The sequence below is a fragment of the Athene cunicularia genome, assembly GCF_003259725.1.
Source record: "Athene cunicularia isolate RWA chromosome 6 unlocalized genomic scaffold, athCun1 chr6_part2, whole genome shotgun sequence".
Lineage (NCBI taxonomy): Eukaryota > Metazoa > Chordata > Aves > Strigiformes > Strigidae > Athene > Athene cunicularia.
This window is the reverse complement of record NW_020799106.1, coordinates 3,557,227-3,568,955: the sequence shown is the minus strand read 5'-3', so window position 1 is coordinate 3,568,955 and position 11,729 is coordinate 3,557,227. Positions and strand designations below refer to the sequence as shown.

At 41.8% G+C, this 11,729-nt stretch overlaps 1 protein-coding gene across 24 annotated transcripts in view; it reads left to right on the top strand.

Annotated features, from left to right (window-relative positions):
- The window catches only part of ANK3 (ankyrin 3), a 308,020-nt gene that overhangs the window by 232,606 nt on the left and 63,685 nt on the right, over positions 1-11,729 (top strand). For 21 of the 24 annotated variants that reach the window (XM_026851817.1, XM_026851825.1, XM_026851824.1 and 18 more), the window contains 3 exons: positions 756-879; positions 3,774-3,876; positions 9,728-9,834. In XM_026851817.1, coding sequence (XP_026707618.1) covers positions 756-879; positions 3,774-3,876; positions 9,728-9,834 — 334 coding nt within the window. Of the gene's footprint in view, positions 1-755; positions 880-2,623; positions 2,636-3,773; positions 3,877-9,727; positions 9,835-11,729 lie in introns of all 24 variants that reach the window. The other 3 variants (XM_026851827.1, XM_026851813.1, XM_026851810.1) reach the window with 1 other exon arrangement.

The following is an 11,729-nucleotide window of genomic DNA, read 5'->3' as shown; positions in this document are numbered from 1 at the left end:
GGGGGGTTTGGGGGGGGGGGGTTACCCCACGGCTGGGGGGGTTCGGGCAGCCCGGCACAGCACAAGGCTTTGTTCTGCTCCCGCCTCAGCCCCGGCCCGGCGGCTGCACGGAGCTCTCACCTTCGGCAGAGCCACGCGGGAGTGCGCAGCGGTTCGTGGGGAAAAAAAAAAAATAAAAAATCCCCCTCTGACATTCAAACTTGCCAAAGTTATTGAGCAAGCCCGAAGGTGGAGGGCCCGCCTCTTTTACTCGGCGTCCATTCAAGCTGCACTTCGCAGCCTGAGCCACCCGGCTGGCTCCCCCAGCCAAGCGTTTTAGTTTTTCTTCGGGTTTTTGTTGTTTGGTGGTTGGTTTGTTTGTTTTTGTTTTTTTTTTTTTCTTTTTCTTTCTTTTCATACTTTAGTTTGTCAGCTCGGGCTTTTTCGGTAAGGAAAGCAAAAGTGAGTGCGGTGGTGCAAAGTACAGAAGAGCCCTTCAGCTTGCTGAAACGATTGGGCAAAAGTCATCCCTCGTATACTGGATTTACGTCAGGGTGGAGTTTTGCTTCTTACGTTTGCCCCCAATAAAACTGTTTTCTCAGGCCCGTGCAGGGGGTGGATAACTGACGTACCACATGGAAAGAGCCTTAGGGAAAGTGGGGGTGACGGGATTGATTCCTTGTTGGCCAGCAGAGAAGGGCGTCATGACTTACTAAGCACACAGACATTTACAACACATGTAGCTTCTGATTTCAGCCTGGCTTTTGTCCTGGCAGGTGAGGATGCGATGACAGGTGATACGGACAAATACCTCGGACCCCAGGATCTGAAAGAGCTGGGAGATGATTCTTTGCCTGCTGAAGGATACATGGGCTTTAGCCTGGGAGCCCGCTCCGCCAGGTATTGTATTTGCTGTTCCTCGTGTTTGCATGTCACCACAGTTACAAGTTCTTGCAAACCAAACGCGCTCTTTCACACAGAGCTGGCGCTCGAAACAAAGTAGAGGGGGTGTACTTCCATGAGGTGACGATACTGTGCCTGTACAGCGTATGTTCATTGCTGTTTTATTCCATATTCTTTACTCATGTCGGCTTCTTATGGCAATGATACAGAAAACGAACTCTTCACTTTTTCTGGTATCTGCTCACGCTCTGGCTCTCTCCAGGGCACCTCTGTGTCTGGAACTGGGCGACAAACTGATCTAGAACAGCCAACAAAACCAGGTTTCTTTTCACTACTACGGATCAGATTGATGCTCACGTTAGAGTGTTCCTTAATGGATTCATTTAGCCGAAGAATGTAAATGCCAGAAAAACTGAATGGAAATCATTTTGCTATTTGGGTGCTTTTATTTCTTTAAAGGTGCTAGTGAGTAATCCAGCCAAGCCAGCCACTATTAAAGAAAAATGCTCCCAAAAATAAAAAAGCTGATGTACCCTGAATTTGTTGCAGGGCTTCATCTGACAGGGAACAGATTGGATTACGCGTTACAGAAAACAGGCCAAAGTTTCTGTGAATAGATTTTTGTAAACTTAATATAATATCTGACTAATATTGATTTCAACTCAGGTTTTTCTAGATCAACATTTTAGATTTCATTTTTGAATCTTGCACAAGCCTGCAGTGCGCGTTGCCCCAAACAATTAAAGCTGTATGAGCAGAGATTACTTCCATGGTTGTGGCTTTGCAGTGTATTTACTGACAGTAGAATCGTATCGAAGCTAATAATTAAACCTCATAAGCAGGAGCCCTGAGGACTTTTTCCTGTGCTGTAGTGTAAAGATCTGTTTGAAAAAGTGAGTTCATTGTCTAACAGCAAATGGCAACTCCCGTAAGGTAAAGCTTAGATGTCTACCCCTCAGCCTTGTTTGTGATTTTTGCATTAGAAATGCAAGCATGCAGTGCAAATTTGCTCTTTCAGAGTCCCCAGCTAGATTTTGCTTCACTTAACGATTTTTAGGTGAGTTAATAAGCGTTTATATGAGAATACATTCACGAGGAATACCAAAGGGTGGTTAAATAGTCCATCAGCTGGAAAATCAGCAAAACAGATCTGAAGGGAGAATCTTATGTCTTTGTAAACTTCATTAGCAAAGCTGACATGCTGCTTTTAAAGAGAAGTGGGCGTGAGCAAGGCCATCTCCCAGCTCTGTCAGATGTGGTCAGCCCTGAAGCCCCGCAGTGGGGTGGGGAGGGTGGGCACTGTGTGGTGCGGCTTTACACGACACCTTTTACTCAGGACAGGACTCTAAATTCTCACTGTGCATGTGGGAGAGCAGAATTTCACAGTCAGACTCGGTTAGGTAGACCTGAGGGTTCAACCTCATGTTATTTTTTCTTCGAGAGGAATCTAATATTCCCATGCTTCTGATTTTAGCAGTGCCATTACTCTTCGTTGCTGCGTAACTCATTTTTTACATTGCACATGTTATGCTCAGAGGAGACAAATACAGTGGTTTTCCTGTGAAGTGCTTCATTTAGCAAAAAGTATTCCGTGGATGTATCTTACGACTGATTCTGAGTGTAACATTAAAAAATAAAACACATTAAATATATAAGCCATCCAGCCATAACATCTTGCTTTTCCTGTCTGATTCTTTGCTTTCTATTTCTCCTGTTTCTTTTCCACTGTAAATTGCTTTAGTCCAAAAGTCAGGTAAGAAGGCATGGCATCGTGTTACATCTTTCTGCTGCTGCCATTGCTCATCTTCATTTTATTCAGTACTGGAAAATGACATGCTTTTCCTTGGGAGGGGCGGGGAGCTCAGCCTTAGAGAATATCCCTCTGTTATAACAAATATAACTTGATTTCTTTATGCCGTTTATCATGTAAAAGTCTGCTTAACATTTGCCTACACTGTGCAATTCAGATCCCAGTTCTGCTTCCAGCACAAGGAGAAACGTGTGCTAAGGGACTAGAAGAGTTCGATTAACAACTACAAAATGCATGAAACATGTTGTAGAGTTTTAGTCTGGAAAGTGTTGCTAGTTCAAAAGTGTAGTATGTTGTTGGATGTTGCTTTTTATTAATTCACGTTTTTTACTCCTTTATTTTTCCGTCACGTAGCAAGCATGTCTAGGCCTGCAGCATGTTTTTAGCACATACCATAATGTATCTTCCAGGGTTAAGTGTAACACACTCCTATGTTAATTTAATTGCAACACGCTCAGAATGATCATAGTTACTTCTAAATAGTCTAACATGCACAAAATAATCTCCAGAGCACTGCAATCTGTATTTAATCATCGATAAGCAAATTTCTTTCTTCTTTTTTTTTTTTTTTTTTTTTCCTAACTAAATGAAGAACTAAGGTGTTTGTAACAGTCAAAAGTGGTTCAGCCACAAAGAGAACGACAACCTATAAAACTTGCTCTTAGTTAAACCTGCTTCAGCAATCTGAGCCATACGGGCAGGCGCTGTAACCTGCCCGCAGCTCCCCTGAGTCCTGCCCTCGTGGGTCTCCTTTCGGGATTAGGGCATGAAGACATTTATCAAAGTTCAACTAAATACTTGAATACACTTTTCTGGATTTATTCTAAAGCCATGACATTGCTGCCAAAGCAGTAAACATCTGTTGTGATTTTGCTTATGTACATTGTAGAGAAAGGGGATATTTACCTGTAGTCAAATACTTATTATTCCATATTTTTCCCTTGTATTTATTTCACAGATGATGTATATTTTGCCATTTTATGCTATCCCTGGAAGTTGCATGTATTAATTTTTTTTGTTTTTATTTTTTGTTCATCTCATTGTCATCTGCACTTTCTATGATAAATGGTAAATACAACAGCCTCCGCTCCTTCAGTTCGGATAGGTCCTACACGCTGAACAGAAGTTCTTATGCCCGAGACAGCATGATGATTGAAGAACTGCTGGTACCAGCAAAGGATCAGGTACGTGCTGCATCTCTGCCACCAGATATTCGTGCTTTATATTTGTAGGGGAGGAGAGTCTGCAGCCCCCAGCTGTGCTTGCAGAGACGATCACTACTCTTTTAACTGTTGAAAAGGGAGAGGAGAGTTGCTGAGAGAAAGAAATCGGTGGGTTTGCCACGTTGTGGTTTTGATCCTGCAAGAGATGGGGTGATGGGGTCCAAAACTTAAAGAGTCTTTAAGGGACCAGTTACCTTTCTGACTGTGGGGTTGTCCGCTGAAATTAGTGGGAGCTTCTGCGAGCTCAATGACAGGTGTGTGCTTAGGGAGCTTTGGTAAGCTGGGAGCACTGTGTTCTACACTAAGCGACCTTTGTCTGTACTGCACAGCCTGGGGGTTACATTTGCCCCTTCTGTCTGCATGGACAGGACTCCCAACTGCTGTCCTTGGTTTTCCACCTTCGGGAAGAATTTGGCCTTGTCAAGATTAAGCTATTACGTGCTAACCAGTTCATGTACCTTCCAAACATTTCTACAGTGACTAATACAACCAAAGCAGAATCTTTTCACCTGATTATAGCGTGGGAAAGTCCTTCCAAAAGCTACTGCTGTAGATGATGGGGTAATGTGTGCTTTGTTTGCGAGTTCTTCAGCATTTTGCGTGGTAAACTTGCTTCAGATTTTCAAATCTAACCAAATTGCTCAAAAGTTGCTTGATACGCAGAGGCCAGGGATCTGCTAGGGAGTTGAATAAAAGTTCACATAGAAATCTTTACTTGGAAACTAAAGGGCTGTGGAGGGGAACTGTTATTTATGTCCTAGAAGAGCATAAGGTGGACTGTAATGAAACAGAGTTTTTCTGCTGACGTTTTCACAGATGTTCCTCTCAGCAGTGGCAAGTGTTCCTGCATGGGGCGTTATTGATCTCGGAGGATGCTGTCATGGGGGAAAGGGTCCACAGAGCAGGACTCAGGCATTTTAAACCTTGATTGTATTGGTAAATTCTAGTGTAGTATAAATTATCCAGTTTTGCTACTGCTTTTGCACGCCGTTTTGGTAGCATTATAACAATGGCAGAAATTGGATTCTGTCTTTAGCACCTGAGTGCTTATTACTAGGTTGTTACTTGAAATGCTGTAAACCCCCAATAACCTTGATTGGCAACAGCCAGCTAGGGAGAATTTCTGAACATTGCATAGCAGCAATTTTGTTGCCTTTGTTTGTTTTGAAGTCAGAAAATAAAATCCTCAGAAAATAAACTACTGGCACTGGGAACAAGAAATGTTATCTCAGGGCTGAGAACCTACAAGTTATTCTGACACTTCCTATTCCTAAGCCTTTATTAAGTCCTCTTAATATGATGGAGATTTCAGAAGAGGGGAAGGCTCTTCAGTGTGAGAACATATCACATTGTTTTATGATTCTGTCTGCTTTTGTGATCACTGTCAAAGTAGAGGGCATTGATTTAGCAGCTAGGGTGCATTTTATCACATAACAAGATTTAAAACCAGCACTGTGCTGAGTACCTCCTAAAGAACATTGTTCAAAGTGTGCACCATTAACCAGCTTCGTATTACAAAATTCTACTAGAAAAATAAGAATTACAAGATTCTACTAGAAAAATAAGAATTATCTGCACATGGAGGTATTGCAGTGACAGCACTTCATGTACAGGAGCTCTGCTTTAGGGCAAACCTCATCTTCTATATGAGTGGACGTGGACACGGACCTCTGCTTTCTGGACGATCTCTTGCAGTGCTGGCTCTTGATCTGAGAAAGCAACAAATACAAAAACCTTCTACTGCTGGTGCTGGGCAGTAGTGTAGGCTGTTTGCATTGCATTTATAGTCTTCATATTTTTGTGATTTCTGGTTTTGTCCGGCAATGATTGTGCAACTATTGCAGTTCAAGCACTGGTCCAAGTTTGTCGTGTAGAACGAAGCCAGGCTGGAGGCCTGGCTGACAGTCTAGTTGTAAATGTTATTCTAATCTTAATCCTCTAGACAAACTTCAGGTTTCTCAAGTCCAGGAGGGGATCAGGAATGGTGAAGGTAGTAGTGGGGAAAAAAATGTCAGTCCTGTCTCAAGAGGTTGGTAAAACCATGATCCCCTGAAAAACAAATGACAGTAAAGCAACAAACTATCTTCATAAAATTTTTTTGCTATTTCTTCTGCAAACCTCGAAGTCCTGACAAAAAAATACATCCCTCCTCTGGAATTCCTGTGTTCTTCAGCCCAGCCCACACCTATGGTGGTAAGCTTTACAGCTCTTTGGCTGAAGTGGGAGGAGTGCATCTGGGAGATGGAGAATACTCCCGCCTCTCTTCTTCACATCTCTCCCTCTGTACGTTGCTGGATTTTTAGATAATCTCTGTTATGGAAGTAGAAAGCCAGGAAAAAAAGCCACCTTGCATTCCAACAATGGACTTCATGGGAGCAAAGATAGTGGTGGGTCCAAACCTATATCATAAAAGCCCCTCTGGAAACTGATAGGAGTTGAGGCTGGCTTGGGTGTCACACTGCTTTGAAGGAGGGAGCCATTGCCTAGCTGCATGTTCCATTGCTCTGAGTAAAGCTCAGACCTGTCGGGAGATCATGGCGACAGCAGAGTCTCAGACTGAGGGGATTTAAAGGTACCAAAGTGTAAGTATATAAAAGAGGGGCATTTGTCAACCTCTCGATCAGGTTAAGCAGAAGATCCCAGTTCCAAGAGAAGTCAGAACAGTCTCCACTGTTTGCATCTGGTGGTTTATTGCTAACCCTGTTCAGCAGGGAAGTCCGAGTCCAGGCCATACTGTGCCTCATAACCTAGCTGGAGCAAAGTTAAAACTTCTGTGTCCTGGTCCGTTACCATGGATGCGGCAACTCAGACTAAATCCAAGTGACTTTCTCCGTGGAATAATTTACATCAGCCTGTGAATTTAATCAGCCAAAGGCAGGATGAATCAGGCTGTCCATTACATAGCAGCTTGCTGAATCTCTTCTGTCTGGATAAATTCATCTGGGAGGAAGCATAAATTCTTCTGTTTGCTGAACTCTGATATTACAGCCTGGGATATTCAGTTATGCAACCAGCAGGATCCTCGCCAGCAGAGCCCTCAGTATTTTTACCCGTGCATATTTGCACCGAAGGAGTCCACGCCCTTTAGCAATGCATACTTAAATCTCCCTCTGTCCAGGGAGAGAGCAGGGGGGCCTGACCAAACACAGGTTGAAATGCTGTGATTTGCTGTCACTGATGATGTACCACCTTCTGGACTGCTTATATTGCAACTTACACAGGAAGATTTTTTTTTTTTTTTTTTTCCCTGCCTGGAAAATCCAGCACCTCAACAGACTGACAAAATGAGCTCAGCAGATGTGTGCTGCGTGTAAGATGCATGTGTCCGGCTGTTAGCTTTTCACACGCTTGTTTCTCTGCCAAAATTATTGGCTGCAGGCTTTGTGCTTTTGCTGGCTGTAAATATTTCCAAAAGATCTGTTTGAGTGCACTTTGTCAGAAAGGAAGGCATCAGAAAATAGAGTCACCTGATATACAGACAGTATCTCTGGGCAAAGGAATAGACCAAAAAGAACCCTGTGTACGTGTGCAGGCAAACCTACAGCGACCTGGTGAGCCAAGTAGCACCTCTGTCTAGTACAGATTATTTTAGACTAGTTATTTCCTTGGAAATCACGTGGCTCTACGTTTAGTTTTCTGTATCGCACTGCTGAAAGAATTTCAGCTCTTTTCATGTCACAGCAAACGCGATCCCAACGTTTATCTGTTGATGTACGTGTCCTGGTGGATGCCTGGACCTCAGTGAGATGTAACTGTTACGGCTTAACAGGCGATTGAATGACAAATACTAAATTGTGCTGTTCTTTACACATTTCTTGTGTTTCTTTCTTTTGTCCTATTTTTGATGATAATGTTAGCCACCGAATAAATTTATTTTTGTTTATCTCAATTTTTTATAACTCCTGAGACCAACTGTCTGGATCTTACACTGTTTGGTATGAAAAGTAACACCACACTCACTACGAGCTCTTGTGAAGTTGGATCGCCGGGAACAGCAGAAATCAACAGCAATGGCTTTCCTGCATAAACTGCAGGCTCTTCAGGAAATGTAGGAGAATCCCTGGTGTTCTCTTGCAAAGAGTTAGAAAACTGTCTTCATTAAACTAAATTATGATACATTTTTCAGAATGGTGCTAATTAAATCCACTGCCATTGCTTAATTGCCATTGTTTCAATGACTTTCATTTTATCTTTTATGTCCGATGGTGTATTCTGGTGTTTAACATACGCAACTTTCTCCATGATTGTTGTCTGTGTTTGAGCCATCAGGCCTCAAGTCCGTATCTTACAGCAAAAATTTTAATGAAAAATCCTAATAAAAGAGTTAAGGTAGCAGAAGAAGGAGGCATCAAGCCGTGTGCCACTGTGTTGGACAGATGACAGAGCACAGTTGTACCCTGCAGATATTCCTGTTGATAGGCAGTAAATTATAATATCAATGGGTTTTGGAAGGAAACCTGGGATGCTCACTGGAAATAAAAGAAATTTCTAAAGAGTGAAGTTTTTTTGAAACCCCAGAGTGACGGGAGGGTTGCAGTTGCTCTGTTGTTGAACAGAACCTATCTGCTTATCTAGTGGAAGCTTCTCAACAGAAATATTTTTGTGTGTTTCTGACTGACTTTGCCAGGTTTACTACTAATGCTGGTAGTTCCATTCAAAATAATTAATTTGCACTACTTCTGTGTGCCAGTACATTAAAAAAATAGGTGGAAATAATAAAACTTCCCTGCGTAGAAGAGTGTGCTTGGCTCGGGTTTGACCTGAACCCGTAGAATTTGATTTGAAAACAGCTCATGAAGTTTTCGTCTCAACAGACTGCTCTCTCTAGATGCATTTGCCTGTAAGCAGAAAACAACCTACTTACAGGAAACACCGACTGCTTTCACACTATCTTGGGTGAAGATAGTCCGTGTGTATTGGATGACAGCTTCTCGCCTTAGTTTTATTGCTGTAACTTCTGACAGTGCTTCTTAAATCGTTTAGCTTTCATATTACCCTGGAAATATGAGCGTACAGCATTTGGAGATTTCATCTGTTTAATTTCCTAGGGAAAAAGAAACAGAGAAAAAAAAAAAAAAGAATATTTTACTGGCATGGCTTTGCTACACAGATAAGAGGATTTAGAGTGTGAGAACTTGTTGCAGGAGTGTGTGTCCATGGGCAGTAGCGAGAAACAAATTACTCCTCCGTGTCTGTCAGATGGGGCAGTTAATTCTAGCACCAGTGTGCCAGCGCTTCACGGGGTTAAAGCTATTTTTACAGAGATGAGTAGAGACAGCGGCACTCCAGAAAACAGTGTTCATGTTGGTTGTATGTGTATCCACACAAACTAAACCTTCCTCCCACCGGGAGCTTGGTCATGCATCCACAGCTTCAATTAAACTCTCCGGGAAGTTATTCACAGGTTCTGCTTGGATAAGGATCTCTCGAATGGTGTTTTCTGTGAGGGAACATTATACTGCCTCTCTGTATGCTGTATGATTGCAGTGCAAAGGGTAATATTTTTTTTTCGATCTTCTTAACCTTGCACACGTAAGTAAAGATTGGAGAGAAATATAGTTGTGACTGAGCGAAGTCGGAAAAGCGGGCAAAAAAGAATGTTTGACGACGCGTAAGATTAATTTGTCTGTGAATTCCTTGTTTCTTGATTTCCAGTAGTTTTAATACCTGGGATCTCACCACTGTTATGTGGAAGGGGGCCGGATTTAAATTTAATAGAATTATATGAACAAGCCTGTATTTAAGACAAATGTTTTTCATGGTAATTTTAAATATCAATCTTGTCTTTTTTTATTTTTATTATGTTTTTAAGCACCTGACGTTTCAAAGGGAGTTTGATTCTGATTCTCTCAGACACTATAGCTGGGCTGCAGACACCTTGGACAATGTTAACCTTGTTTCAAGTCCCATCCATTCTGGGTAGGTCACTTAACAGATTTCCTTTATCTTTAAATGTGGAAGTGTATTGTTAGCTGAAGAATACACCCTGTTGTAATGGCTGATAACGTGCCTATTCCTGCTCCAGTTGAAGCCAGTGGCAAAATTCACACTGACTTCAAGGAGGGTGCTTAATAACAGGAGTCAGTCTAAATTCTTGCATATCAAACCAAAAACTCGATTCTGCACTTAATTTTCTGAATGCCAAAACATTGTAAACCCAAAGGCTTCTCTTTAATAGTCCCATTTTGCTTTTTCTGTTGTTTATGCTTTGCTTTTAAGTATCATAATTTGTTTGAATTGTATTAAATTATTTGGAATATGGAATCAGGAAGATAATGTCATGCTTTCTGTTCTTTCATAGAGGAAAAAATGGAGGGCTTCAATTTAACTTCTTACTTTTTTTATACCTCCACACTCCTGCCTATTCTTCAATATCCGTAGTTTGATTTTAGCGGTACTGTTCATTTACTTACGAGTCATCAGTGTAGTTATAGACTTGATTTAAACGCAATAGGAGTGACGTTTGAATGCATATTGTAAAAATTTACAGATGTGTCACTGAAAGGAATCATTGCATATGAGACCGTTTAGTGTAAATATTTGTTGTTTAATTTTCAAGATCAGGACATAAAATTTCACATCCTTTTTAACTTATTTCCCCGTTTTGTGACTAACTACATTTTTATAATGAAAATGAGCGCAGCACATACGTGCCAAAAGGTTTCAGTTCCAAAATAGCAGCAAGTGCCACAGATCTAAAGCTACAGTCCCACAGTACATGGAAGCACCTGCCTCTGCTGGACAGATGTACGCGGATTTTTGGGTCCTGAGCTGATAACACGCTGCTTATGGTCAATGCTAGAGTTGAAATGGCAAGAGTTGCAGTAAGCAAGTCTGTTGGCTATGGGAAAGGTATGTCAGCAAAGGACCTCAGAGCACTGGTAGTCCACCATTTGCATTACAGAGGGATAAAAGGTAGTCAAGCCATTCTTGAAATACGTTTAATTTCTTCATAGTCACTAAAAATAAGAGATCCTACAGTCGCCCAGCTTCAGTACTTCACTATCCTGTGGTACAGTGTTTCATCCCCTGGTATCCAACTTAAATTTCTTTGCTGCGGATTAAGCCTACTCCCTGTCATCCATAGCAGTCATGGTGAACAAGATCTTACTGGTCTCTTAACAATGTTTTCTCTGTTGGAAGACATGCAGTCCTCTCTTACAGCCTAAAATGTCCCAGGGCCTTCGAGGTGGTGCTTTCTACATTTCAGCGCGTTCTTGCTGCTGTCCCCCGGCTCTCCTCTCTTTAATGCTAGTTTATTTCTAAGCCAGGATCACGACCACTTTGGTCTGACACGTGGCACACTTAATCTGAAGAAATCCCACAGTGAGAATTACCATTTTGGTAACTGCAGTTTCTGTTGACGGATGTTTGAGATCTGCTAGAATTTCTTGATTCTTTTCTGAAATTCTGCAGTCTGGTTGTTTTTTCTGTTTTGCTGGCTTCTTGCCTCTGTGTTTGCCTGTACGGTATTTCAGCTGTTTGGTGCCAGACCCTTTTTACCATTTCAGCAAGATAGCTTTTAATTCTGATCCTGTTTTCCAAAGACTTTTCAGACCTTCTTTCTGCCCAGTGTTCAAATAATGAAGACACTGGCTTAGTACCTGGCCCAGGACACCACAGTGAAATCTCCATTTGAAGTTTCCTTTCAGTTTAACAGTAAAGTACAGATGGTATCTCTTTGGAGGTAACTTCTCAGATGATGGTGCACTTATCTTATCTATACTGTATCTTGATCGCTTACTGAAGTACCAATTTCCACACATCCACTGGGTAAGTCAGGCTGTCAAAGAAGGAAGTTAAATTCATTTGAC